A 26,761-nucleotide genomic window follows, 5' to 3' on the forward strand; every position below is an offset into this window, starting at 1 on the left:
ATTTCTGACAAGTCCTAGAAGAGACAATTCATAGTTTTGTCATAAAATTACTATCTAAAAAACAACCACCAAACTGAGTTGGGAAAATGAACAGTGTCTCTGCCCATTTCAAATCCCAGCTGACAAGCAAGAAATGGAGCAGTGTCCCAGGCGGTGTGGCTCAGGGAGCACTGTCTGCTGTCAGTTCTGGGTTTTCTGAGGTAATCAGCTGTGACGCACAGTAAAAACACCAATGCCGGCAAACCACGGCAGGTCACACATCCTCTTTTCTGCTCGTCCCCCAAGCTTAATTAGATGCATCTGAGTTGACACTGCCAGGATCTCCAGCAGGGGAAGCAGTCGACACCGACACCGACGGGGTGGTCCCCTGCCAGCTTCCCGGGGCCTGAAAAGATAGCAACAGAGCGTCAGAGGGGTAGCCCGGAGACTGACCACCTGTCTTGCCCCCATTTCACCAAGAACCAAGAAGAGGAGACGAGTCACAGCCAGCCTCGCTGCCTCCATGGGCCACTCCATGGGGCTATGGCAAAGGAATGATGTGGCATCTGAGGACAGCTGGGGTTTCTACGCAGTCTGAGGGTAGGGGAGACTCAGTCAGGCGCGGAGCTGATGACTGAAACATCACGGCGGGACGCAGTGAGCGGGAAGAGGCTCAGGGACTCCCTCTGCAGTGGAGAGACGTCTTGGGCACACGTGATCCTGGGATGTTTGTCCATGGACCCCTCCACCCAACGGAAAACACCACTGAAAATGGCTCGTCTCCGGCGGCCTGCTCGTCTCCGGACAAGTCCTGTTTGCAGCCCACGAGAACAGGGCTGTTTGTTCCCCTTCCCAACTCAGGCTTGGGGTTGGCTCCTGAACCAACCATTCACAGGTGCCCAGATGTCACACCCTCCATGTGACCCTGAGGGCTCAGCTCTCCTGACACTGCCTAAGACCAGGGCCGCTGGCATTGGACAGTGAGCCCCTTCACCTTCCTCTCTCACACTTTCATTTATAGGCTGAGACCTCCTGCTGGCACTCTACCCCATCCAAACCGCCTGGCCCCCCTCGTCTCAGTTATTTCCTCACATGGTGTCTCAAGGAGCTGCCACGGGGCTTACACCTAGGGGACAGTGTTGGGCAAATGCATGAAAAGACTTCCTTTGAGGGCTGCGTCAGCACATGACATGGAGACACCGAGACTGGGGCTGCTCCACCATCAGTCTGAGAGCAGCTGGGATGAGGACACTTGTGTCAGGGTGACACTCTGCCCTCGGATAGACACTTGCAGGCCTGTGTTCCAGAAAAGTGTACATGAGTGGTGAGGGGAGGTGTCCACCTGCAGGACCGGGAGGTTATAGGCTGGCACTCAGGGGTGGGACTGGGAGCCAAAGGGCAGCTCAGAAATTCCTTGGGCACCCAGGGCAGAGGTGACAGCTCCCAGCCTGGGTGGCCTCAGTCATCGAGATGTGCTCTCTGAAAGAGCCCAGGCAGGGGACTGCCACAAGCTGGAAGGGATACCGGTGGCACAGGCAGGGGTGCTCACAGGGTGTGGTATCTGCACCAGGACCCCAACGTTCCCACTTACTACAAGGTCATGGTCTGGGGAAGCCGCATGGGGACTTAAGAAGCTCCGGACCTCCTGGGGATGGCTCCAGGGTTAAGGGTCAGCCTTGACTGCCAGGGCCCCCCGCTGGGACACCCACTTTGATTCACTCTCACACACTTGCACCCACGGATAGAAGCGCTGAGCTCAGCCCAGGTGTTTGTTATGGGCAGTGGGGTTGCTATGGTGATGGGACATGCATCACTTTCTGAAGGCATCATCTCCTGTACCCCTACTAAGGGCTGGGAGTAAATCAGTGGGGGGGTTGACTCTGGCACGGCAGCGAACACCCATGTGAAGGAGACAGGTGGGCTGTATAAGGGCTCACCCAGCCTCCCATGGACACGGCACACCTGTGCCTGGGCAGCCTCTTCATGATGACCCCGCGTGTGGGGTCGGGCCCCAGGGACCATCAGTGGGAGGCTGGGGAGGTCCCAGGGACCATGAGAGGGATGGGCCCCCCCAATCCTGGTGGGCAGGGCACGCTGTCCAATACCCTAAGGAAGTTACGGAGGGCGAGTCCTGAGATGCCCCAGATCCCTGGCGCATTTTCTTCCCAGGCACCAAAGTAGATCTTCACTGTGGCCCAGCTGGGCACCAGCCAAGGGGGTGGCCAGGCTGGCATTGCCCAGGCACCAAGAAGGCAGCGGGTCTGAGCCCAGCAGGGCTGCCTGCATGTCCCCACCGTCAGGTGTCAGGGCCTTGTCTGCCTGGCCCCTCTTCCCACGGAGTGCAGTTGTTCCCCAAGAGGCAGGTGGCTTCCTCTCAACAGCCAGCACTTAGCGGTTTCGGGGCCTTACCTCCACCACTCAGCAGCTGTGGCCAGTTACTGAGGCCTGCGAGGGGAGGTGCAGGGCACAGGTCTTTGCAGAGTAGGCCCCACAGAACTGTGCCCCCAGGCGGCTCTGCCACCCTGCAGCCAGCACGGTGATAGATTCAACCAAGTGACCAACAGGCCTGCCTCGTGCCAGCTCCTCGGGGAAGTCTTGCAGAGGCCAAGAGGTGGAGGACGAGACGGCCTGTTCCGAGGACCCGCCACCCACCTGGGCTCCGTGTGTCTGCCCCGACACACGTCAGGAATCCTGAGGACACCCTCAGGGTTATGCTCTGACACTCACCTGGGACCACACGCCGCCTCTGCCAGGGGCGGGCTGGAGAGAGGCCAGTGTCTGCAGGGAGATAAGTGCATCCCCAGCACTGGTCAGCGGGAAGTGTCCGGAGGAACCTGGAGGGGTGGGAGGAGTCAGGACAAGTGTGCCAGCCCCCCAAGTTGCAGCGACTCCTCAGGGGGGGTCCACTGGCCCCTCACCAGGAAGAGACCGTGAAGGCAGACGCCGCCCACGGGTGGGGGAGGAGGTTCTGGTCCCCACAGCACCAGCACAGCCTACAAGGATCTGATGACTTGATCAGGATCATTGCCATCTAGAATAGAAATCTCATGATTTCAATGAAGGAAAGAGGCGCATGCAGTGACAGGTCTGGAGGGGATTTTGTGGTCCTCTCACCAATTCCCTCGTCACAGCTCAGTGGGCCCAGCCGCATGGCAATTATGGTCCCTGAGCCGGGAGGCCTCACTCACCAGAGCCGGGTGTGGACGGGCAGCTGGCCTGGCTCCTTGGACCCCCAGCTTCGGTGGTGTTTCCCTCCGTGTTAGCTGTGTAAATGGTCGCCTCTTCTTGAAACTTCCCCATGTTCTTTTTATACCGGATTCTTTTGTTGCCGAACCAGTTGGAAACCTGTGGACACCGAGACAGAAGTTGCTGGAAAGAGCTGACCCAGTGATGAGATGAACAGATGGCAGGTTCCTTCTGAGGTGGCCCTGCTTCCGCCACCCAGGAGGAACATCTTTGAGTGACAACATGTAGCCATGGGGCTGCAGGAGGGGCCGGGACTGAGAAGGTGGTGCTGATTGAACCGTGGACCCAGGGAAATGTCTGCAGTGGGTTGAGGACATGCTTCAGAGCTGGCATGTCTTACAGAAGAGGAACCATGCTGCCGAAGGTGTTGCTGGAAGGAAAACAGGCACGTGTGGGACACACTCAGAGCCGCAGGGGCAGGCAACAGATTAAATCCTGGACTCCTCTTTAGGGAAAGCCAGAGCCAGGAGACACGCATCCTGAGCGCTGAGCTAAGCACCTTGTCACCTGGGCTCGTGGTTTAGTGCTCAGAGCCAGCTTGGGGGGGGGGGGTGCTCATCACACCCGTTCTGTAAGCCAGCAGTCTCCCCGCATGGAGGACACCCCCCAGGCCAGGGCTTCCCCCAGAGGTTGTTCTCTGGGTGGGGCCTCCTGGGCACTGTTGGCTGTGGAGCAGCATCCCTGCCCCGCCTTGGTATTGACGATGAAAATGTCCCCTGGGGGCAGAATTGCCTAGGTAGGACCCTGAGCCAGCGCCTGCCTCTGAGAGTGGAGATATGCACAGCTGGAAATACCTCGATCCCCCAAAGTAGAGCAGCTGTCGCTGCACTGAGATGTTTGCACAGTTTAATCGAACAGAAATAAACAGCTGGGGCCGGCCCGGTGGCTCAGGCGGTTGGAGCTCCGTGCTCCTAATGCCGAAGGCTCCCGCTTCGATTCCCACATGGGCCAGTGCCAGATGGCTCAGTTGGTTGGAGCGCAGGCTCTCAACCACAAGGTTGCTGGTTCGACTCCTTGACTCCCGCAAGGGATGGTGGGCTGTGCCCCCTGCAGTTAGCAACATCAACTGGACCTGGAGCTGAGCTGCGCCCTCCACAACTAAGATTGAAAGGACAACAACTTGACTTGGAAAAAATCCTGGAAGTACACACTGTTCCCCAATAAAATCTGGTTCCCCTTCCCCCACCCCAAAGACAGTAGCTCAAACTGTCTTAAAAAAAAAGAAAACAAACAGCTGAGTTGTGGTGGCAGATTGTGGATGACGTTTTCTCCTTTAAAGTCCCTACATCACCCTCTCAATGTTAACCATGAAAAGAGCACCTGAGTGTGTGTTCCCTGCTCCTCACACAGTGACCCCACCCTCCTTCTCTTGGTTCCCACTTGTCTCCAAGGAATGTGCCAAAATGTCCTTGTGGAACTAAGTTTGCAGGCAAATGGCAGCAAGCAGTCTCCCACGTTGAATTCAACTTGCATTTTAGAGGGACAAAGAGCAAACTCCCTGTGGGGGTGGGAGGGGAGGCTGGCCCTCTTCCTGGGCTGACGGGTGGTTGGGTAGAGCTGGTCCCCGGCGAGGGTCCACCCCTCCCCGTGGGAAGTGCCCCAACGTGGCACCTCACACAGGTGCGGGTGTGGCACGGGCTCCCAGACATCCTCTCCACTGGCTGTAGCTCAGAGCCACCAGCCACTCCGCCCCATCTGTCTGGCCAAGCCAGCGGCAGCTGCCCAGGTTCCCCACTGCCCGCCATTCAGCACCTCAGCTCTCTCGCCCCTTTCTCCCTCGGGTCTCCTCACCTGGAGTTGTTGCTGATTCTGTCCTGAAAATGTCTGTGGCTTCATCTGTGACACCCTTTGCCTAATGGTGCTCTCCCTTCTCACTACCTCCTCCTTAGGAGAACCTTACAGTCTCCATGATATCTGCACCCCAACTTTGCAACCCTCCCTCATCAAATTGTCAGCCATTTCAAGTTGTCCTGCGACCTGGTGGACCCACTGAGTGGAGAGAAGCTTTCAATTCTGCTGCTGGTGGGTGGGGGTCTCAGGGCCTGGTCACGGAGTGGGAGTCACTAGAATGTGGCTGGTGCTTCTCAAAATTCTGTTTGAGAAGCACCAGCCTTCCTCTCCTCAGATAAAGTCTTCGACCCAAGACTCATCTGTTCTCCGAAGGTGCTGGGCCCTGACGGGAACCTGGCTGTTCTTCAGACAACTGCTCGTGGGGGTAAACAGCTTGCCAGGCCTCACGCTTCTGTCGGGGTCTTGGAGCCCCCTCGCTTAAGTTCTGGCCGTGACGTTGAGGACACCCAGCAGTTCCAGGAGGGTGACGTCAGCTGTGATGAGGACACCTGCAAGGTTTTGCTGCCTGCATGACCCCTTGGGGCTCTGGAGTGCCTTCATCACAAAGTAACCGCTGAACGTGGCCTGGGCTGGAGCACAGGGTAGTGGCTAAGGGCGCAGGCCCTGGCGGCAGCCAAACTAGGCTGGAAACAGCCACTCCAACCACACCGTGGGCGGAGGGGGCCGCCTCAGAGGGCACCTCAGTAAGCCAGTATGAGGAAGCATCAACACCCATCACCCTGGCTGCCTGAGGCGGGGGTGGCCCTGCCCAGACCCCCTCCACACACTCTCGCTGCCTGTGGGTGTGGCCTGGCCCCGCCTCGAGCTGGTGGGCCGCCTGTACTCAGCGTTCCCACTTGAAAACCTTCTGAAATGTTTCTTGGGCTCTTCCCTTAGCTCTCCCTCCCTTGCCTCCAATTCCACTGAGAAGACTACCAGGGTCTCCCAAGGCCGTCCAGGTCCCATCTCTCCTCTGCACCCGCATTCCCCATCTGGGGCCTGATGTCGCCTGTCCTGTACCCCCGTCACTCACACTGGACTATCTGAGAAGCGAGCAAGCATGCATGCGCCTGAACTTATCCCAGTATGACTGAATTGGTACTTGAGCTCGAGAGCTGGTTTATTGTAACAAGACCTAATTTTGCTCCAAGTTCTTTTTCTTCTCCTAAGCTTATAATCCCACCTCTCTCACACAACACGTACATTCCTCTGATACGAGAACAGTAAATAGTAAATGCTACAATTCACTGAGCACCTCGGGCTACACTCTACCACCATCGCCTCTGGGGGTCCCATGCCTGAGTCCCAGAGCACAGAGCCGGAATCTGAGCCGGTCAGGCTGAGTCCACGCCTGGCCACTCGGCTCCTGCTCCACACATTTAGCGAACTTTCCTCGGTGTCCTCCTCACTGGGTCTAACCTTCTTCCCATTCTGGGTTCAGGGAAGCATGGCAGGAGAGGCCCGTCACCTGGGAGACGGTGATGCCGCCCTTCCTGGCCAGCTCTTGTTTAGCTTCCTCGCTGGGGTAAGGGTTGCTCAAATGGGAGTAAAAGTATTCATTCAGCACTTCTGTGGCATGCTTGCTGAAGTTCCGCCGCTTACGCCTGCAAAGACAACCGCAGCCCGGTTCATATGCTGGGACTCTATCAAATGTCCCCTCATCCCCACCGATCATTACGGAGGTTATAAAAACAGCAGCCAACACTTCCACTCGCCTTCCAAGAGGCTGTGTGAGGGCTACACCCGCAGCCGTGGCCAGAACCCTGGCGGCCACCGGGGGAATGTAAGCCCAAGCCAGCACCTACTCAGCTCCTCCTCCGAAATGCTGACCCTGGAGTGGGGGGTGGTGGGCAGGGCCTGACCTGGCATCGAGGAACCGCGAGCGCAGCGTCATCACGGCCTCGCAGGTGCTCTGCTTCAGCTGCATCTGGATGGCGCGGAACTTGCTGTGGATGACGCCAACCATGCGCTCCATCTCCTCGGGCAAGACGGGCCTCGTCCTGCTCTGCTCCTGGAGAAGGTTGGTGACGTGTGTGGTAAACTCACGGCAGGCCTGGGGCAGGGACACACACGCCAGCCTGTGACTACCCAGCAGGCTGGCTGAGGGCCCCACAGGGACCAGCCCCCTGCCGCCCCCCTCGGCTCCCACACAGACTGGCTACGGGGAAGTGAATGCAAAGGGCTTCCAGTAAAACCAGCACCTTTGCCATGAGACCAAGCGTGTGAATTCCCTGGTCTGTGCCACAAAAGAAAGGCGATTAGCGGTCCATGTTTTGCTTTGACAAATGTGCATTCACATGATAGAAACTCTTCCATGCAGAAAGATCACCTGTTCATATTTCTCTAGCTCAGAGTGGTAAATCTGTCGGATCTGGGACAGCTTGGCCCTGTAGTCAGAGTGCTCAAGGCTATTGTCATTTGGACAGCCACCTGGTGTTGCTGTGCCGGCCGCCACCGCCGGTCCTCCTCTTGCTCGCTTCTCCGGCCTGGACACGCCCTCGGCCAGCAGCATGTTATCCAGCCTCATGAGCTGAGCGTCGGGGAGACCCTCTTCCTGAACGCCCCGGATGTTTAACACTGGATAAGAGAGACCGGACCGAATCAGTGTCCGCTGTCTGAGTGAAAACAACCGCAACAGATTGTCAGCGCTGGCACCACGTCTGAGCATTCTTCACCGAGACCTTGGGGAGGATGGAAGACTTCCTTCTATCTGGCAACAGACACCAAGTTAGCCACTGTTACACCGTCCAGGAACCACACTTAGGAGCACAGTCTGGGGGGACAGACAGGCCACAGCTCAGTGTAGCTGTGAGGGCAGAACTCACAGCCCACAGCTGGGCCCACACAGGTGTGTCTGGGCAGGAGCAGGGCGGCACGGGCGCTGGAGACGCCTGAAGCCCTGCAGTGTCTCTCCTGAAGCGAGATGGCGCATTGCAGACACGCCCAGCACAGGTGTGGATACAAAGGCTCACAGCAGCCTGGCATTGGCACAGGGCTGTGCCTGGGGTGTCTGGTGCATCTGCTGTGTGTGTGGAAGGAGGTTGTTGCTATAAAATCGGAGAGGAAAAGCCTGATCCAGGAGGTGCCAGAGAAGATGAACTAACCCACTGAGAGATTTTAAGCAGAGAAATGAGACAATTGGCCTTGCAACTTGGAAAAGCCATCCCTGCTGGGCTGAGAGGGTGACTTGCTCAAGGGCAGGACTGGCAGGGAGGGAAGATGGTGGGGACAGCTGCTGCCATCCGGATGGAAGCAGGTCAACTATGGGGTGACCAGGGAGATGGTCCCCAGGATCCGTGACCACTGGAGGTGGACAGGAGAGAAAGGAAGAAGCCAGGGCGACTCCCACATTTGCCCTGGATGGTGCAGCATTCTGTCAAACACAGCACAGAGCAGCAAGTGGGCAGGTGAGAAGGCACTGCCGCCTGGTCTAAGCACACGGGTCCAGGTGGCTGAGACGCAGCTGCTTACTGGGCGTTGTGCCGAGCTAACAAGTTGGGGCGGGAGACGGGTATTGACGTGTAATCTGCGTTTGGGTGCATTTGGGAAATCTGTTCGTATCTACCTGTACCTGCAGCTACACTTCTGGGAAGAATGCCAGGAAACCAACATTTCAGGGACAGGCAAAGGAGGAGATGGAGAGAATGATCAGGTAGGCTGAAGAAGAACCAGCAGCAGCCACAGAGGAATGGAACACGGGCTTAGTCATCAAGACGGCGTCAGTAACCTCTGCAAGAGCAGTGGTAGAGTGCGGCGGGGTGGAGCCCAACGAGAACGGTCCAGATGTTTGGGCGCCAGGTGGCACAGGGGCGATGGAACCAGGCTCAGGTCTGAGGAGGGCAGTCCAGCGGGGCCTGTATTTCATTTGCTTCTTCAGTGATAGAAGCCACGTTACCAGAGAAAGGCACAGGTGGGAGATTGAGGTGGGCGGCCTCCTGAGGTGATGGAGCAGGGGATGATGTCCATCTGGTTCTGACTTTCCAGAAAAACAAAGTTTAAAGTGTTTTCTTGGGAAAAGTCTCTCTTAACACTACCAGCTACTAACTGACTTAAGTGCTGAAATAAAAATTGAGTTTAATCGTATTAGTTACTTACTTATTAATCACTTGTCCCTTTCTTATTCCCTACAGAACAGATTACCTTTTCTGTCAAAAACTCACTAGGGAGAACTGAAGGAGCTCAACAGATATCCTTGTAGGAAGTCTCCTCACCTGCAGGGACCCTCCCCTCCTTACATTCAGGGACCCGTGGCATCGCCTCAGTCTCACTGGGTTGCAACGAGGCTCTTTCTGAAAGAACTGAGGAGAAGCGCCCCTTTTATCAGTTCCCCACTAGCCGTCCAATTCCACGTCTCTAACAACCTTACTTGATCTTTAAGAAGCACCAGATGAAAGTTTTAGGCCCAGCTGTGGGCGCTCACAGGCTGTGCACGTCCCCATCTGGTCCTTGCAGAGCTGGGAGGCAGCCTCAGCAGCGGGCGTTCCTGCACAGGCCCCGAAGTCTGTTCCCGAGTTCACCTGCACGGTCACCTGTAAGCCCCTGCCACCCTCTCCCCTTCGCCCTCCTCCCTCAGTCCCTCTGTTTTCACATCCTACTGATTCCGCCTCTACAATCAACCCACAATTCATCGCCTCCCTTCATGCTGTTCCTGGCCCTGCCGTGCCACTCCTCTCCTGTCCTCCGTGACCTGTGGAGGAAAACCCTCTCCCCTCTGATCCATGCTGCACCCCTGCAGGCCGACCGCTGCCCAGTGCTGTGTCCCACACCAGCCTTCTGTTCCTAGACTTCAGCATCTCCCTGGTACCCACAGGCAGGGCCTGGAGCCCGACACCATGCAGTCTTGCCTGACGTCCTTCCAAACCCACCTTCACGAACTTTCCCTCCACTGGCCCTTGCTCGGCCCTCTGACAGTGCGCAGACACTCTGCGCCTGTTCCAGGCTGATTCAGGCAGCTCCTCCCTGAGTCCAGGCCGGGGTCAGACGTGGATGGAGAGGGACACAGTTCCTAGTCCCTCCCACAGGGCCCCCAGCATGCCCTGACACCTGGGGGTGGAGAGGCCACTCCACACCTTCCATTCCAGCTTCAGCTCAGTTAGGGAAAGGAGTGGTCAGGGTGGGAACACACAGCTTGGGGAAGGGGTGTGTGGGCCTGTGCGACCACGCGTGTGTGCACGCACGGTGCTGGGATGCTGTGGGGCGTGGCAGTTCTTCTTTTATTCTTTTATTTATGCAACAGCAAACATGTGAGACCCCATCACAAGCCAGGGGCCAAAAAATACGGAACTTATTGTTTTCAAAATGAAAACTCTCACACAATGAAGAGAACACCTGAGGCTTTTCTTATTTCTCTTCCAGGGGTCTGCAGTGGTGCAGCCTTTTTTGGGAGGGCAGGTTAGAAATGCTGATTAACAATGAAAAGGTCCTTTGATCTCCAAACATCTGTCCTGAGAATTTATCCCGCAGGAACACTGACCCCTTACAGCACACACGACCGCACTGTTGATCGTGGAAAACAGACACTGCCCAGATGTCCACAAGCAGACACCATTCCCGTCACACCTCATGCTGGTAACCGAGCTTATGTCTGAGGTGCTGTTAGGACAAGCAGTCACACGCTACAAGGCTTATTTCTTTAAGACATTGTTGCAGTATGTACATAGATAAGTAAAAGCAAAACACAAAAAAGTAAGTTACCCGGGGCCTTGGTCACCACACCAGCCCCAGCTGTGGACGCGGCCGTGCCCGTTGCCTCCACCCACGGCCCCTCCTGAGCACATCCTTCGCCATGTGCACCTGTCCTCCCAGTGCACTGTCCCCGGCCTAATTATGCCATTAGACAGACACTCGTCACCTTCCATTACAAGCTTATTTCCGCTCGGCCGCTCCAGGGTGGAGTTTGTGCTCCTCAGCTCCTCCAGGGGCCTGGACGGCGGTGGGTGGGAGGGAGGCCTCGGGGACCAGGAGCTCAGCTTAGGGACACTATCTGTTGGAGGCACCCCTCTCCCCCAACTGCCAGATTTCCTTCTGTTCCCAACTTACTGAGGGTGAAAAAAGCCTCAGCAAACCAAACGAAGTAAAAGAAAACTGTGACTATCAACACGTTGTTTTTTGTAAGAAACATGGAACTACTATGGGCTGGATTGTACCCTCCCCTCCCCCGCCCCAACTGACACGCGGAAGCCCCAACACCCAGCGTCACTGTATGTGGAGACGGCACGTGAGGAGGTTGGGCCCTGGGCTGCAGGACCGTGGTCTTCTAAGAGGAGCAGAGACCTGTTCCCCACCCCACCCCCTTTGGGGCACAGCGAGCAGGCAGCCCTCACTAGGGCTGAACCAGCTGCCTCCTTGATCCTGGGCTTCCAGCCTCCACCACTGGGCGGAAATGGATGACGGCTGTGTAAGCCGCCCAGTCTGTGTGGTCTTCTGCTATGGCAGCCCGAGCAGACCAAGACAGAAACGTGACCCCACGTTGTTTTTATTTTTTTTTTCTCACGGAACAAAGGCGTGGCTATCTGGGAGGAAGGAAGGCTCAGAGGGGAATCCTCCTTCGCCCTGACGCCCCCACACTGCCCCTGCTCCCTGGCCTGTACCCTCATCTCTTCGGCGGTGCTGGCGCTCAGCAGCAGGACATGCTCCAGCTTCCCCTGCGCTGGGATGGAAGGCTGGGGGGAGCCACTCGAGAACCTCCAAATGCCCAGCAGGAAATTTAAGCCACTGCTGAGCACCAGAGCTGGCAGATGCCCTGACAAGCCCCTCTGATCAGCCACTTTCTGACCATGTGACTGTAAAAGCATCACCTGCAGCCAGCCCTTGGCTGGAGATGGGACTGAGGAAAGGAGAGGACACCTACTTAATGAGAAGAGTGAGAAGAGTGAGAAGACCATGAGAAGAGTGAGCTTTCCTGAAATTTCCTATTAAGCACAAACCATCTGGAATAATTATTATATGACCTACACAGTTTCAACACTAAAGACCAGTGATTATAGAAAACAGTGCCTGTTCTTTCTATATCCTCATAAAAATCACCTTGAAGTGTGGCAGTCGTTTCCTGACGCCAGGGGGTATAGCAACTCAACCTTCTCCTTCCTATACATTCCTTCCATTTGGCGTAAAACTCTGAGTCATTGATCCCTTTGCAGCCTGACCGAAACCTCTGAGGCACCACAAGTACTTTCCACTCACTCCTCTGCCTATATAAGCTCCCCCACTTTTTTGAAGTTGGAGCACTGTTTCAAGGCTTCTTGAAACTCTCCTCCCGGGCTATAGTTCTCAGCAAGACCCTAAGTAAAAATCATTCTAATTATTTTCAGAGATTCAGGGTTTTCTTTTCACTGGTAAGATGACACAGGACAAGCCTGGTTTAGAGCCCACCAAAGAGTGGGACTCAGCAAAACGCTCACCTCTCTTCTTCCCTCTCTGCTGCCCTCACGCGCCATGGGCGGCTTCTGGGCCGCCAGGCTAGGGGACTAGCAAGCAGGCCTCCCTTACCTGCACAGTGGGGTCTCCACCATCCATCACTTTAGATGGATTAAGTTTTGAGAAGCTAGAACAGAAAGAGGCGTTGAGCTGAGTGAAAGATACGGTAACCAAACTGTTTCTAAGGAGTCCTCTCACAACAGAAAGTCTGAGCCTGGTGTTGGGACCTCAGGGGTAGGGTCCTGAGCCCCAGGGTTGCGAGCACAGGCTGAGCACCTACAGTCAGGATCGTTCTGGTCAGACCAGTCCCCCTGTCTGCCCACATGCCCGTCCGCAGAGCAGTTTGGAAGCCACGGATGAGAAAGATCATTAGGAAGAAAAACTTGAGGAATTATTGCTTCCAGAAACCTTTTGATGCTTTTCTGATCACTTGCTGAGCACCAACTAAGTCCTGGGCACAAGTAGGGGCTTTGGGGGCTAAATCTTGGCAGGAACGGGGGCCTGAAGGCGTGCACCAAGCATGGTTACTGTGCCCTGTGCTGAGGTTAACCTTTCCTGTCCTCATTCTCGAACTTGAGCTCAGCTCCCACCAGCTCCAGCATCTTTTCTAGTCAAAGAAGCAGAGGTAATAAGGAAATTGTACAGAAGTAATAAGGAAATTAGTATTGTGCAAAGTACTAATACCAACAACCACCTTCACCGTCTTTTGTGAGAGTGCGTCCTCCCTAAACGATGCCTCTCACATCAGAGGATGTGGAAACGGGCGGCAGGAGGTAAATACCTGTCTGTATCTGGATGGCAACTGCTTAAGAAAAACTCCAGCTACAGAGAAAGTCTCGATGGCCTGCAGTTGCTCTTTCTGATTCTGTGGCTGCTACCTCGTGGGTGTCTCCTAGGTCCCTCCCTGGGATGGACCCCGATGGAGCATGTGCATGGGGCCCAGGAGTCTTTTCCTATCATTTTATCCAATAGGCTAGAGGTCTCCCAAACCAACTCCAGACTCAGCTGGGAGCCATGAAACTATGTCTGGCAGCCCCAAATGCCCTGGAGGCTCTGGGAGCTTGCAGGGGCTGCAGATCAGAAGCTCCCTGACAGGAAACCAGTTTGATACAGACTCAGTACCGGGCAGTGTCTGAGCCTTAGTTCCTGCATCTTTAAGTTGGGATTCCCACACATGAGGAGTCAATGAGACCACCAGGGAAGCATGGAGCGTACTCTCCCCCACAAAGACGCACCTCGGTACCTGGGAGATGCCGGTGCTGTGAAAACCCCATCAGACCATGGCTTGGGGACCCAGGAATGCCCCCAGCACTCCCACCATGGACCTAGTGGTGCACAGCCGTCTGTTATCGCTGTGTGGAACTACACTGCTCACTAGGGCCCCTGGCTACCTTGCTCACTGCCATCGCCCCAGCTCCTGGAACATACCTGGCCTTGCAGACTTATGCTCCAGAAAGAGGACTTGTGCTAAGCAACCTCCCCCCTGAAGGCCACCAGGACATTTTATGGACTAGAATTATCAGGCCCTCAAGGAAGAGAGAGCCCCTTTCTCCAACAAACTTCTTCAGAGATGAGACTTAAGAAAAGCCACCTATTCACCATACAGAGAACTCAAGACGGGGACTCCATAAGGAAATGGCAGCCCAGCCTCATTCATTAAGAGCCAAAACAGTTAAATAAACCAATACACTGAAGCCAGCAGCATCTATATGTGTGTGTATGTGCATAAATACACGAATCCTAACCAAGAGGATTTATCTTTGCACACAGGCGCTTTCAAATCTGTCAGTGTGAATCATCAGTATTAAATGGACATTAATGTAAATGAAAATCTATCAGTGTAAATCATTGCAGTAACCTAAAGGAGAAAAACCATAACTCAAAATATACAAAAAGAAAAAAAAAAGCAAAAACACATTAAAAATAAAAAGCCTTAGCAAACCAGGAACAGACAGAACGCCCCTTCACCTGCTCACAGCCATCTCCCCAAACCGCACGGCGCACTCAGACTTACTGGGGGCCCCTGAGCAGCACTGCTTCAAGTCGGACAGGGCAGGGAGGCCGCTCCTTGGCTGCCTCTCCAGGGCAGGGAGGCCTCGGGTGCTGATGGAGAAGATAAGACCAGGAGCTTGGGAGGGACAGACGGGGCAAGGTGAGGACAGGAAACGTGACCCAAGGCTGACGGGCTTCCCTCTTAGGGTGACCAACGTACACAATTCACCGCACGAAGGAGCCAGTGTCTCGCGGTGATAGACACGCTGGCTGGCACGGCCCCTGTGCGCAGTTTCTCCCAGCCCACAGGGCTGTCTGGTGTATTGCTCATTCCGTCGCAGGAATGCTGCTTAGGCAGTTCATACAAAACACTGAAGGGAGTGCTGCGAGGGGTTGAGGGCAAACTTGTTTAAACCCCAAAAAAGGCTGACCTTTGAGCTCCCACGTACTGAAAGCCATCATATCTGCTCTCCATAATTTAAATAAAGAACAGGTGAGACAGACTACCTGTGAGGCACCTGAGTGAGGGGACGTTGTGGCCCAGGAGGGCAAGGGGGTGTCTTGGGAGGAGGGCGGCCTAGCCGTGGGTGTTGCAGCCCAAGAAAGGTAAGGAGGGCATCATGTGGGCATTGTCAGCAGCAGTGGGCTCTCGGGGGAGCAGAGGGAGTGAAGAGGGGGTCGGGGCAGGAAGCCTGGGTGTGCACGGTGAGGGACGGCTGATTAGATAAGTGTAAGTACAGAGGCTAAGGAAGCAGCGTTCTTACTACCAGAGAAAGGAGTCACAAATCTGGAAAGAGAAAAACAATGAACGCTGTGGTACTGAACTACAATTAAATATATAGGAATGAACTCACAGTTTTCAATCTATGCAGATACAGAAAAACTAGATGTGAATATGTATGTATCACCCACAAATATTCTTTGGCTCAGTCCCAAGAGTGATCAGAGCAGGAATACCTCGGTAGCATGAGCACGACGGCCAAGATCTACTCTAAAGGGAGCTGGGGCTCCTGGGAGAAATGGCTGCCTCTGGCCGGGGCAGAGAGTACAGTATGAGCCCCCAATATGTTATGGCAACCGTCATATTGTGATTTATAAGAAGAAATATATATTTGGTCTCGTCCCAATTTCTGGAAGAGCTCCTAAAACCTTGGAAAAGGTGTCTTTTGTTATGTAAATAAGGTGACTTTGGGACAGCACTTCAGATTAGGGGGTTGGTTGCTGGGGGACCTATTCATGTGATTTGAGGGTTGGACCTTTCAGGCATGTCCCTCCCCCAACCTCCAGACTCCCAGGAAGGGGAGAGGGGCTGGGGTTGAAGAGATCAACATGGCCAGTGATCAGTGATGCCGAGGTAACGAAGCTTCCATCAAAACCCACCAGGAGAGGGCTCAGAGCTTCCGGATTGGTGAACATGTGAAGACTGGGGAGAGTGGCACGCTCAGGGAGGGCATGGAAGCGCTGGGCTCCTTGCCCTATGCATCTCTTCCATCTGGCTATTCCTGAGTTATATCCTTTTATAATAAACTGGCAATTTAGTAATTGAAATGTTTCTCTAAGTTCTGTGAGCCATTCTAGCAAATTTATCGAGCCCAAAGAGGGACCACTGGAATCTCCAATCTATAGCCAGTGGGTCAGAATCACAGGTGACAACCTGGGCTTGAGACTGGCATCTGAAGTGAAAGATGGGAGTGTGCAGTCTTGTGGGACTGAGCCCTTAACGTCTGGGGTGTGACGATTATGCCCAGATGGACAGTGCCAGGATTGAGTTGACCGGTAGGACACTTAGCTGGTGTCCAAGACTTACTCGGTGGTGTGAGGAAACCTCTCGCCACACATTGGAAATTGGATATAGAACCTTTCTACCAGCAAGCAAGGAAGTGCTCAAAAGGATGATGCAGACATGTCAGAAGGACTCAAGGTCATCTTGAAAGGGCTCCCACTATCCAAATCTGGGACAATTTGAGCATCAAAATGAATGATAATAGTAAATGACCATGATAAAATAGGACTCTATGAACCCAAACTGACACTAAATAAATAAATAAAGGGAAAATGTAATGAACATTTCTGTAAATCTGTGATTATTTCACAATAAAAAGTTAAACATGCACAAACAAACCTCTGAGAAAAAATGTAGCACTCAAGCTACAATGGTTTTGTAAACCAAAAGGAATATAACTTTTCGGGTTACAAAATGCACTAGAAGGGAAAAGAAAAAAGAATTAGAAGAGAAATAATAGCACAGGCTAGCTCCTATGAAAAGGGAAAGTAGTAAAGATAACAGATAAAACGTTGACTTCTACCTGGGTTAAGGAATGACACTGTGAGGACCCAGGAGATGGTTCTTTGAACTAATATGGTTCCCAAATCTGCTGTCATCAAATAAAGAGTCTTTAAAATGTCAAACAATAATAAAAGAATATCATGTTCTCCACAATGAGATACACCCACTATGATGGCTATTACATCTAAAAACCCCCCCAAACAACAGGAAATAACAAGTGTTGGTGAGGATGTGGAGAAATTGGAACCTTCATGCACTGCTAATAAGAATGTAAAATGGTGCAGCCACTGTGGAAAACAGTTCGCAGTTCCTCAAAAAGTTAAACATAGAATGATCACATGATCCAGAAATCCCACTCCTATGTACGTACCCAAAGAACTGAAAGTAGGGATCAAAAAGATATTTGTACTTACATATTAACAGCAGCATTATTCACAATAGCCAAAAAGTGGAAAACCACCCAAATGTTCTACAATGGATGACTGGATAAGCAAAATGCAGTCTCTCCACATACTGAAATTACTCAGTCTTAAAAAAAGAAATGAAGTTGACATGCTCACCCATGGTTAAAACTCATTAAAAGTCATTATGCTGAGTGAAATAAGTCAGACTCAAACGGACAAATATCGTACAATTCCACTTATGTGAGGTACTTAGTCATAGAGCAGTCAAAATCATAAAGAAAGTGGAATGGTGGTTACCAGAGGCTGGGGGAGGGGAAACAGGGAGCGAGTGTTTAATGGGGACAGAGTTTCAGTTTGGGAAGATGAAAAGTTCTGGCGATGGATGGTGGTGACGGTTGCACGACAGTGAGAATGCACTTAATGCAGCGTAACTGTACACTTAAAAATGGTTAAAGCAGTAAATTTTATGTTATATATGTTTTATCAGAATAAAAAAAAATACTCAAACTGTGGGAGAAATAAAGAGTATCACATCCTTACAGCATTTGGGTGAAACTTAAATGTAGGTTTAAAATTAAATTTCTCTTTCAGGCACCAGATAACTACCGGAGGCCAGCACCGTACCCACAGCCTTACATGTATGAACTCACACAGTCCTCAGTATCCAGGAGCTAAGTGTTATCACTGTCCCCAATTCACAGAGGAGGACTGAAGACAGAGAAAGGTTCGGTCACATGCCAGGCTCATGCAGAGGTGAAGCAGAATTCAGACCCTATTGCTGCTTTTGGCTACTGTCCATGTCAAGAACACGTCAATCTCGCACCAAAACCATGTTTGAAAGAAACATACTTTTGTACCACTTACACACTTTCCATGAGCCCCAGGATATCTGAAGTGCTATGTTCCGAAGTTGCAGAAAGAATTCAAATAATTGATCTCAAGAGACCAACTCACTTGAAGAATTCAAGTGACAACCTTTCTGTTGATGATCTTTGGTTTCAATGATATTTTCATTTTATTTGGTGGACTCTCTTGTAAACTATCTCCAAATTGTTATTAACCTTGACCAAGTGATCAAGGTCAGCACCACCAGTGACAAGAAATATCAACAGCATGTACCTCTGACAAAACGCACTGAAAAGGACACAGCATCGCTTCTGCAGGATTCCTGCCAAAGACTCACTGCCTCAGTCTATTCACAAGGAAACATCAGACAGACCACAGTGAGGGACACTCTACAAATGACTGAGCAGTTCTCAGCAAAGGTGTGTGGGTTGTGGACAATGAGAAAAGACCGAGGAACTGTCACAGATTGGAGGAGACTAAGGAGACACGAAGGCTAAATGCAATGTGGGAGCCGGGAACAGAAAAAGGGCATTAGGGAGAAAACGGGGGAAATCTGAATAAGGCCTGTCATCAGTGAAAGAGCATGTGCGAAGCTTAACTTCTTGGTTTTCATCATTGCGCGATGGTTCTGAAGGTGCTAACCTTAGAGGAAGCTGTGGGGAGGGTAGAGGAGAACTCTCTGTACTATTTTTCTCAACTCTCCTGCAAATCTAAAACTAATTCAAAATAAAACGTTTCTTTTTGTTTTTGAACAAAGGATTTGCAGTAGCAGATGCTTTCCATGGGGATTACAATGGATGCTTAAAACAAAACAAAATTATTATTATTCCACTTTTCTAACTCTATCCTCTTTTCCTTTTCCAAAACAACCAAATGCCCCAGCATCTCTTACTTAGGTCTTGCTTAAGACAAATGCAGCTGCTTGTTACTCACCAGCAACAGTATTGCTCCAGTTACAGACTGCAAAATAAAAGGATGTGACACACCAGAAAGCAGGGCTCTGACAGGACAGAAATGAATCATCTGCTGCCAGAAAGCGATGTGATATGGGCAGGATGGCCCATGCTGCACGCTAGGGCTGAGCCAGGAGAGGTGTGCGGCTGCCTGGGTCCTGGATCTACATGGGAAGTGTCTTCTCAACAGCCTACCTGTCTTTTCCTTGATCTCACAGAGCACACTGAAGAGAGCGGGCTTCATCCGATGGCAATTCAGAGCATGCTTTCTGTAAGAGAGGCGACAGAGGAGCATGTGAGAGAGAGAGAAGTCATCCTGTGAGTCAGAATAAAGATCCTCCATATTGAGTCGGCCAGTTCTCCTGAAAATCCCTTAGGAAGGTACAGCACCATAGCATTTCATATGAATTCGATTTGTGCAAAGTTTAAGTAGAGCCATATACAAATATTCAAAAATTTCCCCTCATATGTATAATGTAAACGATGCCAAAACTCATCAAGAACTATGAAATTTCAAGGTGCAGGGATTTGAAAGCTGCTATTGCCCTGTGGCCGCACTTTGGTGCAGAAACCCCAGCCATCCTATCCGTGCTGTGCGATGTGATCTTTGCAAGTGTTTACTGAACACCTACTATGTGTCATACACCATTCTAGTGTCACAGAGACACAGATGAGATTTGTACCCATGTAGCAGTTAAGACGGAGGGGGTGAGAGACACCAAACACACACAGGCAAGAAAACCACCAGCTGTGCCAGGTGCTTTGTGAAGACGTAAACTAGGGTAATGGATAGAAGCTTTATTGGAGTTTATATGTGTCTGAGGTGACATCTAAGCCAAGAAGTTAGGCAAGAGAAGGGCTGAAGAGAGTAATAATTTAGGCGGAGAAAACAGCCAGTAAGGCCCTGAGTGGAACACACTTGGCTTTTTAAAAAATTTTTTATTGGGGAATATTGGGGAACAGTGTGTTTCTCCAGGGCCCATCAGCTCCAAGTCGTCGTCCTTCAATCTAGTTGTGGAGGGCGCAGCTCAGCTCCAAGTCCAGTCACCGTTTTCAATCTTTAGTTGCAGGGGGTGCAGCCCACCATCCCATGCGGGAATTGAACCGGCAACCTTGTTGTTGAGAGCTCGTGCTCTAACCAACTGAGCCATCCGGCCGCCCCAACACACTTGGCATTTTAGGAAACCCGGATGCTATAGGGTAAGAGGTGAGGGAGAGAGCCACGTGGTGAAGATAGAGAGACAAGTGGGGCCGACTGGGACAGCCTGTGTGCCAGGGGAATGACTCTGGCTTTTGTCTGCCTGTGATGGGAACTGTGGTTGGCAGAAGACTGTTCCCTAAAGATGTCCACGTGCTAATCCTCGGAACCATGAATATGTTGCCTTACAAGGGAAAACGCTCTGCAGATGTGATTAAGGTTAAGGATTTTGAGAATGGGAGATTAATCCAGATTATGCAGACGGACCCAATTTAATCACACTCTCAGCCTTAAAACTATACAAACTCCCCGCTGTGGTCAGAGAAAGAGATGCGATGACTCTTTCTTCTGATCCAGAACAAATAAATACCTCAGGTCAGAATACTTTGAGAAGAAACAACGAACAGAACCAACTGCATGCTCACTCCTTGCTTGCCAAGGAGTTCAAGGTCATGCCTGGTTGCACGGCAGCTAAGGCAAGCAGTCACCCTACCCAATGTCCCCTTCAAAGGCCATGCCCTCCACTCAGGCCTGATGGAACCATGCTACATGCTTTCCCACTCTGAGCTTTCCCCGCGCACATGCTTGCCTCTAGCCTAGAATGCCACACTTCCTTTCTCCGCTGGGCAAAAAGCCTCGTCCGGATCACGGTCTTCTCCTTGGGGCGTGCTCCTGCGGCCCAGCCTGACTTCAGCTGGATTCTAGGGTCCCATCGTATAAGCTCGCCTCTTGCTGACAGGTGGCCTCCCTCCCCTGGCTAATTCCTCATCAGCCTCCTTCTGCTCCTCTGAAGCCTTAGCTCAAGTGTCTGAAATCCCACAGCACCTGAAGCAGGAAGGGATGTCCTATTTTAGTGAGCCTGCAGGAGCTCTGAGAAAAGCAGGGAGGATGGCAGGTCAGCACCAGAGCTCAAGGGAACAAGGCCAAATCTCCACCCAACCACTCCCTAGTTGTCTGACCTCAGACAAGTTCTTACTCACTTGGAGCAGTTCCTCATCTAGAGATTCACTGAAAAACCACGCACTTCCTAGGGCTCCGGGGAGGTTTGTATTCAGTAACTGTCACTTAAAGGAATGAATAGCACCTGCTCATTTGTGAAACTTTTCTGAAACATCCTGCACATTGTTTTACTTATTAATAAAATTACTTCAAAAGTGATTGCGTTGTGATCCTAGATTTTGAATAGCTTCAGGAAATCGTTTTAAAACCAACAAAATTCAACTCCAAGTACACAAGGACATTAAGACTTTCCTTTGGCACGAGACCAAGCCAAGCTAAGCATGTTAACCGAAGCACGAAGCTAAAACCTGTAAGCAGGCTAAGAACAGAGACGGTAGGCACTAAGCTGACTAGCATCTAATGAAGCTCCTTCAGGATGATGAAAAAGAAAATTACAACTCAAGTTCTACTTCCCAGGTTTGGACTAACAGTCTCTCATGCTAATGTTATCTGGCTTTGGCAAATTCCAAATCACAAATTCCTCCTCTAACCTCTGGCATTCTTTGAATGCGCATGCTGAAAGCTGAGGCGGACATGCGTTAACGTGCGTACTTCTGAAGGTCCATGTCCCCTTATTTAGGATTCTAGAGGTACTGAGACGAGGACCACCCCAGTCAGTGTACGGTTTATGCCTTGCCATTTGGTTAAGTTCTAAGGACAGTCAAAGCTACATAATCTCCCTTTAATAATTAGGACTGAATCTATATCAGAAGCAAAGTCAATCTGCAGAAATACTGGAGGAATTAAGAAAGGCAAGCAATAGAGAAAAAAGAAAAGAAAAAAGAAGAAACAAAAAAAGAAAGTCATGTGAATTTCTACTGGTAGAAAATATTAAAGAAGTCATAAGTTCAGAGAATTTTCTTCCTAAGAAATGCTATGAGGGCCTTAATTGTAGTACCTGTTACATTTCCTCAAAGCCAATTTCTAAATATAATTTTAGTTTTAGGCACACCACCTCCTATACCATATTGCTTGCTCCTAAAACATGTACAACAGTGCCCATTCTCCACCACACTTTTATTCACTATATGTAAAGTTTCTCTTTTTCCCCCTAAAAGCCTTATTACCATTCCTCAATGGTCATTTTCTATTACACTTAAGTTCTACAAACAACAAAATTTGAATTGTGGTTTTATAGACTATATACAAAGGAAATACAGAAACAGCCCTGGACCCTCTAAAACCTGATTTCCTGAAAATATAAATAGATCCTGAAACAACAGGGCCCCATAGCTCCAGGCCGAGTGTTTCATTTAGAGAAAAAAAAATCAACTATTTTCTGAATTTTATTTATTTTTAATTTAATTTTCTTTCTACATTTCATAGGCAACACAATGCTAACAGGTGACCCTTGTGATTAATTTAAAATCCATATGCCCACAAATATAATATAGGCTCAAAAATAATTTTCGTTTGTCAGATTAACCATCTGTTAGGTAAACTGATTTATGAAAATTGAAATAAATGGGACCCTATCATCTCCACTCTTGAGAGCCTGGCCTCGCCAAGTATGGCCTGGGGTCAGCAGCACTGGCACCCTTGGGAGCTTGTTAAAAACGTGGACTCTTGCCCCGCCACATCCAGACCTCCTACATCACAACTCGCATTGCACTAAGATTCCCACAGAGCCGTGCTGCACATGGAGCGTAAGAAGCACTGTTGTAACGCACCACTGTCCAGGAGAATTTTCTGCGATGATGGAAATGTTCTCCATCTGGGCTAATATTGTAGCCACTAGCCATACGTGGCTACTGAGCACTTGAAATGTCACCAGTGCAATGGAAGAACTGAATGTTTAATTTATTTCACTTTAATTTCTTTTCATTTGAAAAGGCATGTGGGGAGTGGCTACACACATTGGACAGTGCAGCTCTCTAGCGTATCTGAAGGCACCTGCAAACAAAGGGTCAAGAAGCAACCACGACAGCCAAATCTGCCAGTCCTGCAACACAACCCACCAATAGGCAGAACATTCCAATAGGCAGAACGACTTCAAGAAGGGTCAGTCCTCTTCAGCTGCTTCTACCAGAACGTCGGGTATGGAGCCTGGGTCTCCATGATGACACTGCTGACCATTTTTGCCTCCTATTTTTGATCGGGTTTCCAAAACTCACCCCTCATCCATTCCTAGCTCTAGAGTTTTCATACTGACTTCTTAGGAATCTCACTATTAGGGCAAAAAGCATTCCATCAGCCTTTGTGATCAGTGAAAGCTTCAAATCAGAAGATGAGGAACTATCCCTTCTCCAGGAAGAGGTCAGGGTGTAGCCTAAGGTCACAAGATCACTCAAGGAGACTGGTCGCCACTTACACAGACAGTCTCCAGCTGACTTGGGCTGCATCTAAACTACGATGGTGCATCCCAAAGTTCCTGATATCGCTCCACTATCTGTGTAGTCAGAAGGAAGAACAATACACAGTGGCTATCCTGAGACTAGTTAGCCATAATGACAAAATAAATTATTCAGCAGCCCTTGGAGCTGCCTCCCTGATAATGTAGAAAGATGTAAGTAAGACACAATCTCCCGTGGGGGTGTGTGTGGGGGGTGCAGAATGATCTCAGGTTGATAATCTCACCAGGCTGCAGAGTGTACTGAGGAAATGACCCATCCAAGCTGTTTGCTCCAGAGTGGTATACGCGGCCCACCTGGGGACTGACTGTTGTCTGCACTTGTGGGACTTTTAGGGCTTAGAGTTCATCTAAAGGCTACCTCCAATGAAGAGGGGCAGATCTGAAGCTTCCAGATCTCAAACTAAAAGCCCCAGGGAGTCTTTTTTACCACAGAAAGAAATCAAGAACCAGCTAATCTAAGAGCCATGTTGTCAGCATGTATAATGCCCCACTATTCAATTTCTTAGCCTTAAAAGAAGAAGAGCTGTCTTCAAGAGCAGCAAGGAAGAGGTGACTGACTGCATTTTATTCTAAAGCCTGTCTAGGGGAGTCTCAAGAGATGGCTACAAGAAAACAGCTTTGTGGCTGTGCTGTGGCCTGAGGAAGGCCACAGCTGGGCAGAGCTCATTGGTTAAGCAACTCTCCCCCCAGAACAGAAGAAACACAGGTAGCGCCACAAACCGAAGAGCACCGGGGTATGAAGAGCCCATTCCCCCCTCCCCCACGTCCTGCGAATCCTTCCAGAAGCTAAGTGCCACAAAACTTTATGAACGCTATTGTGCACAGCTCTGGGAATACAAAGGAAAGTACAACAAAGCCTCTGCTCTCTGGCTAGTCTAGCAAACAGGGCATCACACAAAGACACCCTCTCCCAGCCCAGCTCTTTCGTGCCCAGAATTATCTCTACTCAGCATATTCTTGATATAACTATTTATAAATTCGTCTCCCACACACCCTGCTTCTCAATGAGTTCCAAGAGGGCAGAGAATATCTTAGCCATCTTGGTTTCTCTAGCACCTAGCACAATGCTCCAAAGAGTAGAGTGAACGTGGTTGTGGGGTGACACCCCTAACCCTCAGGTAGAGGTTATGAAACTGCAGAGTTGACTTTCCACAAGAAGTAAAGGAAAGGACGAAGAACAAATGAATGCTGTATCCACCTTTTACTTTATCTCCTCTTTCCTGGGGCTGAAAATAAGACCTAGCCGCACCGTCAGCTCTAATGCGTCTTTTGGAGCAAAAATTAATATAAGACGCGGTTTTATATTATATTATATAATACCCGGTCTTATATTAAAATAAGACCGTGTCTTATATTAATTTTTGCTCCAAAAGACGCATTAGAGCTGACGGTCCGGCTAGGTCTTATTTTCGGGGAAACACGGTAGTTTTTTAACCCCTCCTCACTAGAGGGCTCTAATGACTGCACAGTCCACACCACCAGACCCTGATCCCATTCCAGGGACCATCCTTCTCCCCCAAACAAGCCCCCATTCAACAAGGCCTTACCCTCCAAAAGGACTTTGGTCCTTTCCTAGTTTCTATACAGTAGTACCTCGGTTTTCGAACGTCTCCATTGACGAACATTTCGGTTTACAAACATCATAAACCCAGGAGTAAATGCTTCGGTTTTCAAACACGCCTCGGAAGTCGAACATGTCACAGGGCTTCCACTGAGTGCAAGATGCTGAGGCCTAGCTGTCGGCTATTTCCGAACGTTTCAGAACTCGAACGGTCTTCCGGAACGGATTACGTTCGAAAACCAAAGTACCACTGTCATTCCAGCAGGTCCCAAACACAATGTGCTGCCTTTGTGAAGCAGAGTTTACCAATCCTGGCTGGCTGACAGTGGTGAGTGGGGGTAAGAGGGCAGTGGTCTTAAAACTGCTGTGATTTTCCCATGGCAGCTGAAAAACAAACAAACAAAAGCCTCAAACTCTGAGACTTGTAGGCTCTGTGTGATCTGCTTCCAGCCTCTCTCCAGACTCAGCTGGGGACTTTCAGTCCTCGGCTCTGCTTTCTTTCTGCTGTTTCCCACCTCCGGGCCTTTGACGGTGCTGTGCCTCCTCCATCTGGCTCCCCACTGCATGCCATCCCTTTTCTTACTACAGCTTTTCTCACAATGTATACTTAGTGTTTTGCACTTACGTTCTCTCCCTCAAACCATGAGCTTGAGAACAGCAACTATGTCAGCACCCGGCTAGGTGCTCTGCATATAGTGTTTAATGAATATTTGCCAAATTAAATAAAAAAGCGTCCTTCGCTTCCACCCAACTCCCCCACTAACCACTTTTCCCGACGGTTCCCACAACCGCGTCAACCATCTATTCTTTCCCAAGTCCCACAACTCACTCTCCTTTATCAGCCCTCAAAACTTCCCACCCTCACGAATCCCACTAACCCATCCATTTACACCCCAACACTTCCCTTACGTTGCATAAACCCCGAAACCACCTTTCACCATAAACCTCCCCATCTACAAACTCCCCTTAAACCCACCCCTTTCGCACCAAGATGAGCTCCTAAAACCCACTACCCTCTGCTTACCTCCATCGGCCGGCCGTTCAATCCGTTCCATTTTAACCCCATAAAAACCTTCGTCGTCCTCCTCAAGGCCCCCACACCTGCCATCCCGGCTCAGAGACGCACCCCACAATCTCGCTCAGCCCTCTCCTCAGCTTCACACCCCATGCCGCCCGGGCTCTGGCCCCTCGACCCGCCCCCTTCACGGCCTCCACTTTGGGCGGCCCCCGCCCCCGAGCAGCACCTGGCCTGCGCCTCCTCCAGGCTCTGGTCCGTGATGGCCATGATCTGCTGCAGGACGTCGCCCGTGTCATGGCCCGGTGGGGGCCCGGGCGGCGGGAGGGACGGGGCGGGGGACGGCAGCGCGGGGCGCGGCGGGGCGTCCATGGACTGTGGGGCCGGGCGGGCGCTGAGGAGGAGCCGCCGGGCCTGGAGCACTTGCGCTCGCGCCGCAGCCAACCGCCGCCGCCGCCGCCCCTGGGGAGCAGCGCGCGCCTGGGCCGGGCCCCCGCCGCCTACCAGGCCGCCGCGCACCGCCCACGGACACGCCCCTAACAGCTCCCCTCAGCGGCCCAGGACTCGGTTAGGGGTTGCCGAGGCAACGGCATTTTCCACCCTCCTCTTGCCCTAGAGAGGGTGAGGTTGGCTCCGCCCCATTTCAGAGGCCCCCCCACCCCCATATCCGCCTCTCGCATCT

General features: G+C 51.4%; 1 protein-coding gene across 2 annotated transcripts; it reads right to left on the reverse strand.

Moving 5' to 3' along the window:
* On the reverse strand, positions 1-26,498 carry PBX4 (PBX homeobox 4). 2 transcript variants are annotated; one of them, XM_033133379.1, is made up of 8 exons: positions 26,309-26,498; positions 19,149-19,222; positions 7,385-7,632; positions 6,918-7,108; positions 6,524-6,659; positions 3,168-3,324; positions 2,707-2,813; positions 1-385 (listed from the first exon to the last, which is right to left on the reverse strand). In XM_033133379.1, the coding sequence occupies exons 1-8, from the start codon at positions 26,449-26,451 to the stop codon at positions 287-289; spliced, it is 1,155 nt and encodes a 384-aa protein (XP_032989270.1). In that variant the 5' UTR covers positions 26,452-26,498; the 3' UTR covers positions 1-286. The 2 variants fall into 2 exon arrangements, with proteins under 2 accessions (XP_032989270.1, XP_032989271.1); XM_033133380.1 differs by lacking the exon at positions 26,309-26,498 and adding an exon at positions 26,089-26,147.
* Between the last annotated feature and the right edge of the window lie 263 nt (positions 26,499-26,761).

This window comes from Rhinolophus ferrumequinum, chromosome 18, assembly GCF_004115265.2.
Source record: "Rhinolophus ferrumequinum isolate MPI-CBG mRhiFer1 chromosome 18, mRhiFer1_v1.p, whole genome shotgun sequence".
NCBI lineage: Eukaryota > Metazoa > Chordata > Mammalia > Chiroptera > Rhinolophidae > Rhinolophus > Rhinolophus ferrumequinum.

What these genes read in the sequence shown, in the direction of transcription:
- PBX4 (XM_033133379.1), bottom strand. Translation starts at nt 26,451, where the DNA reads ATGGACGCCCCGCCGCGCCCCGCGCTGCCGTCCCCCGCCCCGTCCCTC. An exon ending in CTGGAGGAGGCGCAGGCCAG is followed by an intron (nt 19,223 to 26,308) that starts GTGCTGCTCGGG and finishes CCTCTCTTACAG; the next exon opens with AAAGCATGCTCTGAATTGCC. An exon ending in CCCGTCCACACCCGGCTCTG is followed by an intron (nt 2,814 to 3,167) that starts GTGAGTGAGGCC and finishes CCACCCCTCCAG; the next exon opens with GTTCCTCCGGACACTTCCCG.